Source organism: Marmota monax, unplaced genomic scaffold (genome assembly GCF_021218885.2).
Source record: "Marmota monax isolate L192 unplaced genomic scaffold, Marmota_monax_Labrador192_F-V1.1 WCK01_AAM20220418_F8-fsc00012, whole genome shotgun sequence".
Lineage (NCBI taxonomy): Eukaryota > Metazoa > Chordata > Mammalia > Rodentia > Sciuridae > Marmota > Marmota monax.
In genome coordinates, this window is record NW_026695227.1 from 18,425,795 (window position 1) to 18,432,805 (window position 7,011).

The 7,011-nt window shown below is 45.7% G+C and overlaps 1 protein-coding gene across 1 annotated transcript; it reads left to right on the forward strand.

The window, feature by feature from the left end:
• The first annotated feature begins 344 nt into the window (after window positions 1-344).
• Window positions 345-6,295, forward strand: LOC131423880 (syncytin-1-like). Its single transcript, XM_058576338.1, has 2 exons — window positions 345-366; window positions 3,709-6,295. The coding sequence occupies exon 2, from the start codon at window positions 4,031-4,033 to the stop codon at window positions 5,597-5,599; it is 1,569 nt and encodes a 522-aa protein (XP_058432321.1). The 5' UTR covers window positions 345-366; window positions 3,709-4,030; the 3' UTR covers window positions 5,600-6,295.
• The last annotated feature ends 716 nt before the right edge of the window (window positions 6,296-7,011 follow it).

The following is a 7,011-nucleotide window of genomic DNA, read 5'->3' on the forward strand; positions in this document are numbered from 1 at the left end:
AGCTCACAAGGCCATGGCGAACTTGCGGTTTTTCTGTTCCTGCTTATCCGTCTGAGACATATGTATCCCACGGGAATGCCTTGACCTTTTCTGGTCTGATGGACTTATTGTTAAGGGAGGTTTCGGTACCTGACAATAATAGATGTTGAAACTAAATTTCTCCCCCCTCCCTCCTGCTTTTGGGTAGTTTTCCACTTCTGCTGCTTGGGGTATAAAAAAAGGTGTGTTAGCAATAAAGATTATTGACTCCTGGATGAAGAACCTTGGTGTCCTGTGTGTCTTTTAACCTCGCCGTCCCTCGCCGGACTCGGCTCCCTTGGCCGGACGCGGAAATTGGAGGTTCTCACCGAGATCCGGAAAGCAGGGGTAAGCGGACGGGGCTCACCTTCTAAGAAAGAAGGGGGAGGATTGGTTTAAAGATATTTTAAAGAGACAGGGTACGTACCATGGGTAACTCAACAGCGAAGGTTCGTCTGGCCAACGAACTGAAAGAGCTGTTAAATACACAAGGAACAGGAATAAAAACTAAGACTGCAACCGAATTCGTTGAAATTATTGCCCAGGCTTGTCCTTGGTTTCTGACAGGAGGATTTCTTAATAATAGTGACTGGGACCTGGTGAGGCATGACCTTCAGAAATTATTGAGGGACCGGGGCTCGGACAGTGTCCCAGTTGCCACCTTTTCCTTATGGAGGTTGGTAAAGGATGCTTTATTAACAGATAAAGTAAAGATCAAGGATCAGCTTGCTGAATGTGAACAGGCCCTTAATCAGGTGCAGGAAGAGCAAATGGCAGAATCCTTAAAGGATGAGGGTCCTCTTGAGGACTCGGGCTCAGGGGGTAGGAAACGCATCCAGATTTCTAAGCCCAAAAAGGATCCTGAGGACCTCAGTTCTCTCTCTGAGGAAGAGGAGGGATTAGAAAGGGAGATAGAGGAACTAGAACATCGCCTTAAAAGGGCAAATGTGAGGGTGCCTAGGGCCCCCTCAATTGCCGCACCTCCTCCCTATAATCCTGATTGGAATGAGGATGCCCCTACTAGACGGGCGGGGGTCCACTGGGGTTCTAGAGCGGCTCAGGTTTTTCCAATGATTGAAAACGCCGATGCTGATGGACAGCCAGCCAGAGCCCATGTCCCCCTAGCCTTCAAGGACATAAAACAGCTTAAGGAGGTGGTCATTAACTATGGACCTCATGCCCCTTTCACATTGACCCTCTTCGAGTCTTTCTCAGCCAGTCAACTGATACCTAATGATTGGCAGCAACTTTGCAGGGCTGTGTTATCTGGAGGGGATTTCTTATTGTGGAAAAGTGAATATCATGAAAGGTGCCGCGAGCTGGCTCAGATTAACCTGAATGCGGGCCATCAACGGCAAAATGCTGAAATGTTGACAGGAACTGGGCAGTATGCCACCATAGGCCAACAAATTAATTACGACCCAGGTGTTTATGCTCAAATAGCCTCAGCTGCAGTCCATGCCTGGAAAGCCCTGCCCGTTTCTAAGACTGAAGCAAAAATTTCCAAGATCTTTCAAGGACCCTCTGAACCTTATTCAGACTTTATAGCCAGCCTAATGCAGGCTGCAGGAAAAATATTCCCTAATCTGGAACAGGCTATGCCACTTATTAGACAACTGGCATATGAAAACGCTAACACTTACTGCCAAAATGCTATTAAGTCCTCCCGGGCCAAAAGTATAGATGACATGATTCGAGCATGCAAAGATATAGATGGGCCTCATATTACTGGTCAGGTTTTGGCTGCTGCCCTTAAGACTGGAATGCAAAAAGCTGATAACAGGGGAACCCGCTCTAAGGGGTGTTTTAAGTGTGGGAAAGAGGGACATATAAGGAGAAACTGCCCGGAAAGGAGCGAGGGTGCTGGCAGAGGGATGCCTAGAATTTGTCCTAGATGTCATAAAGGAAATCATTGGAGCAGTGAGTGCAGGTCAAAATTTGACATCCAGGGTAACCCAATACCGTCGGGAAACGGGAGCAGGGGCCCGCCCCGGGCCCCGGAAGCCAAAGTGTACGGGGCAGTGCAGGGACAGAACAGTGCCCCAGGGAGTGGGCGTCTCCAACGCCTCCCACTGACCAACCCCTTTCTATCTGGGAACTCCCCAGGGGAACACCAGGAAGCGCAGGACATGCAGATTACGCAAATAGATTATTCTCTGCCCTTGTCATTTATAGTTCTACCTTCTAAAATTACTCCCACAGGAGTGTTCTGGCAAACGGGTCCCATTTATTGAGTCCACTTGCCGGCTTCTAACCCCCGGGTATTGACTCCCTTTTATGAGCTAGTTATTAACTTAATTTGGAAGGCTAAATATTTGGGTGATGCATTGTTTGGAAAAACCTTTGACATACTTATTCAACCTTACACTCAAGATATGATACACAAGTTACAACAAGAACATGACCTTTGGTGTCTTTTCCTGTGCAGCTTCAAGGGTCAGATTGATAATCACGTCCCTAAACATAGAGTTTTGGAGGGCTTTAAAAGGTGTCCCATTATCTTCCCAAAGATTATGAAAAGGGAACCTATTCCAAAGGCCCAAACCGTATATACAGATGGGGCCAAAAATGGATTTGCCGTCGTTTTTGATGGATCTCAAATTCTCCGACAACCTGTGTCAGGTCAGTCGGCCCAAAAGGCAGAAGTTGAAGCTTTAATCATACCTCTCAAAGTCTATAGCTCTATTCCTCTTAATGTATATACTGACAGCTTGTATGTAGCCAATCTGGCTCTAGTCATAGAAACAGCATCATATATTGGAAAGCAATCCACCATCACAGAACAACTACAGGTAGTTCAGCTTCTCATTTGGGCTAGACGAGATCCTTTATACATTGGCCACATCCGAAGCCATTCAGGGCTCCCTGGACCTTTGTCAGAGGGCAACGCAAAAGCAGACGCTGCTACTCATGCTGTCGGCCTTTCCTGTGTGACGATGAAATATGATAAGGCCTTACAATTCCATAACAAATTTCATTTAAATGCACAGTCTTTACGCTTCCACACAGGATGTTCACGAGACCAAGCTTTACAGATTGTCTCATTATGTCCAACCTGTGCACCATTTATTCATTCTCCTTCCCTTGGAGTTAATCCAAGAAGACTACAACCTAATGATGTCTGGCAAACTGATGTTACACACTTCCCTAGCTTTGGTAAGCTCTCCTTTATACATGTTTCCACTGACACATATTCTGGCTTCATTTTTGCCACCTTACATACTGAAGAGAAGGCTAAGGACGTAATCAGTCATCTTCTAAAAGCCTTTTCCTCCATGGGCACCCCACGATGCCTCAAAACCGATAATGATCCCGCATATGTAAGCCAGGCGGTTCAACGGTTTTGCACCCAATGGAAAATTAATCATAAGACTGGAATCCCTTATAATCCACAGGGACAAGCTATCATGGAATGAGCCCATCAACATTTAAAAACTTATTTACAAAAAACAAAAGAGGGGGAGATATACCGGAATTGTCAGGGACCACAAGCACTTCTAAGTATAACCCTATTTACTTTAAATTTTTTACTCACTGACACTGGAGGGCGCACGGCTGCACAACGCCACTTTTCCCCTCCCACTGTACAAGATGCTCAAATAAGGTGGAAAGATTTATCCACCGGAAAGTGGCAACCCCCGGCTCCACTCTTAGCTAGAGTGAGGGGAGCTGTATGTGTTTTTCCCCCAGGAACTGAGAAGCCCATTTGGATCCCGGAGCGCTGCACCAGACCGGTGAATGAAAATTCAAGACAAAATGAAGTTCCCAAGATGGCTGATCCTGCTGCTGTTGTTCTCACCCCTTCAAGTGAGTGCCGAGACACACCTCATGAGCTGGACCCCGCTTGTGGCATTCCTTCTGGACAGGTTTGCTGAAGGAGGGCTTGACCCCCCCACCTGGGAATATTCATGAATATCTTTTTGGAGCCCCTTGTGAGTGTAAGGGAGGGCCCCGGCACTCGGCCCCCTCTGGTTATATCCAGAGCATTGATTGTGGGACTAAAGTAGCCTATATGGTGGCTGAACTCAATGAAAACATCGAAAGATTTAAGCAACCAAAATGGGTATGTGTTAATAAGCCCGGACTTGTTGTCCCTAATCCGACTGAGACTCTTGGAAGCTGTCCGGCCACTTGTCATTACACCCCGGCAATGCACATCTCCTGTTATACATCGGCCTCAATTTGTGTTAATAATCAAGGAAAACAGTATTTTGAGGCCATCCTAACTAACACCCGTGGAGAATGGGGGACCACTTATAATTATATTCCTTTTCTTGGTGACCGGGGAGGGGAAGGCATCACGACTCGGTTAACGGAGGCAGGATGTGAGGGCGTCGTGGGTAAACCTTCCTGCTGGCCCATGCAGGCCCCTATCGGAATCTCTGACGGAGGGGGACCCACTGATGCTATCAAACACCTTCAGGTGATTAAGCTTTTAAAGCCGGAGATCCCTAAGCCTACATACCACCCCTTGATAGTGCCCAAATCCCAGTTTCCTGATTTAGATGCCAATACATTAGATATCCTAGAAACTACCTTTTCTTTACTTAACAGTTCCAACCCTACCCTTGCTGGTGATTGCTGGCTCTGCATGACGGTAGGTGCAGTCATGCCATTGGCGGTTCCCATCAATTATACCATTGATGATGACAACACATGTCAATCTGGGCTACCCTTTAAGGTGCAGCCTCTAGGTGGTTTTATGTCATGCCTTCTGGGCATGATGCAAAATAATACCTATGATGTTGATGTTGAAATCTCTTCCTTTGGAAACTGCTCATTAGTAAAGAATTACTCTTCACCTACTCCGCCCATTTGTCCCCCTAATGGTACAGTCTTTATGTGTGGTGGAAATTTAGCTTTTTCCAGGCTCCCAGCAAATTGGACTGGTGGTTGCGTTCTGGCATTACTGCTTCCTGATATCACGATTATCTCAGGAGATGAACCCCTACCCATTCCTAGCCTAGACATCTTAGTTAGAAGACACAAGAGAGCTGTGCAGGCCTTACCACTCCTTGTTGGCCTTGGAATAACCGCTGCTGTGGGTACAGGCACAGCAGGATTGGGTACGGCTATACATTCTTACCGCCGCCTATCTCAACAGCTTATAGATGATGTGCAAACCCTGTCGGGAACCATTAAAGACTTACAAGACCAGATAGACTCCCTAGCAGAAGTAGTTCTTCAGAACAGGCGGGGTTTAGACTTGCTTACTGCCAATCAAGGGGGAATTTGTTTAGCCCTTGGGGAGAGGTGCTGTTTTTATGCTAACAAGTCTGGCATAGTTCGCACAAAAATTAAACAACTCCAAGAAGACCCAGAAAAAAGGAGGAGGGAATTATTTGAGAACCCTCTCTGGACTGGACTTAATGGATTTTTGCCTTATCTTCTTCTCTTATTGGGGCCATTGTTAGGCCTCCTTCTAGTAGTGGCAATAGGACCCTACATTGTAAATAAGATAGTACAATTCATTAAGGATCAAATTAATATCTTAGCCTCTAAGCCAATACAGGTTCACTATCAACGTTTGAAGATGGATGATCGCCTCTCTGAGATATACTTCAGACCTATCCGAAGATGAGTGTCCTCCTTAAAAGAAGAACTCCTGCCATATCTTTTCTCTATGCATACCTCTCCCTCTTGCTTTCCTGTACTAGGATCTTTGCTGTCTAATCTCTCGTTCCAATCACATCTGCCATTCGGTGGTGACGGTCATGGGTCCCGTGGGTGGAGACGGTTAAGCGTTCACCGCAATAATGTCTTGATAGGTCATAACACCTTGAGCTGATCTTGTGGTACCCAGTGACGGGCAACTTTCACGCTTGCTGTGCGACCTAAGCCAGGGAATCGGGGCCTTCCCAGAGACGGGTAAGCATCGCAAGGGCTGTGAACGACCTAAGACAGGGTCTACTTGATTCCCACTGGCATGCAAAAAACAAAAGAGGGGGACTTGTTGGCAACAGGTCCACCTTGGCCCCTGGAGCCCTACCTCCACTAGTTTGTTCTGCATGCCAGTGTGGCCAGCTCACAAGGCCATGGCGAACTTGCGGTTTTTCTGTTCCTGCTTATCCGTCTGAGACATATGTATCCCACGGGAATGCCTTGACCTTTTCTGGTCTGATGGACTTATTGTTAAGGGAGGTTTTGGTACCTGACAATAATAGATGTTGAAACTAAATTTCTCCCCCCTCCCTCCTGCTTTTGGGTAGTTTTCCACTTCTGCTGCTTGGGGTATAAAAAAAGGTGTGTTAGCAATAAAGATTATTGACTCCTGGATGAAGAACCTTGGTGTCCTGTGTGTCTTTTAACCTCGCCGTCCCTCGCCGGACTCGGCTCCCTTGGCTGGACGCGGCAAGAAAGAAAATAGAAATTAACATGATAAGGATCTTACAGGGAATACTCTTGATAGATGAGGTACATTAACTGCATACTAAGCAAGTTCTAAATTATTAAATGCACAATTGGTCTGGAAACAGGCCTCAGTAAAGTCTAATTAAATATTCAAGGTAGGGGCTAGAAGTGTAGTTTAGTGGGGGTCTGGATTCCATTCCCAGCACTGCACAAAAAAAAAAAAAAAAAGATTAAGGCATACCTTCATAGTTCTCTGAAGAAATGCCATTCAATACACAGATCTGAAGTGATAATAGAAAGGTCCTTCAAAGCTAGAAGGCTGGGAATGTAGCTCAGTGGTAGAGCACTTGCCTATCATGCACAGGTCCTGGGTTTGATCCCCACTGCAAAAAAAAAAAAAAAAAGTCACATTCACAAAGGGAGGGAGAAGAACACTACAAGTTCTTGTCACAGCAAAACATGTCATTCACATAACAAATTGTAGGTGTTTGAAATCATTTCAAAGCTATATAACACTCATAATGGGATTTGTATTGAATGTTACCATTGGTATAAAAAAGGGAATAAAGAGAATATGTATGTAGTCTCTTATGTATGGATAGCACGTCATTTAAAGTATAGTGAAAACACCAAAGAATATTA

What these genes read in the sequence shown, in the direction of transcription:
- LOC131423880 (XM_058576338.1), top strand. Translation starts at nt 4,031, where the DNA reads ATGGTGGCTGAACTCAATGAAAACATCGAAAGATTTAAGCAACCAAAA.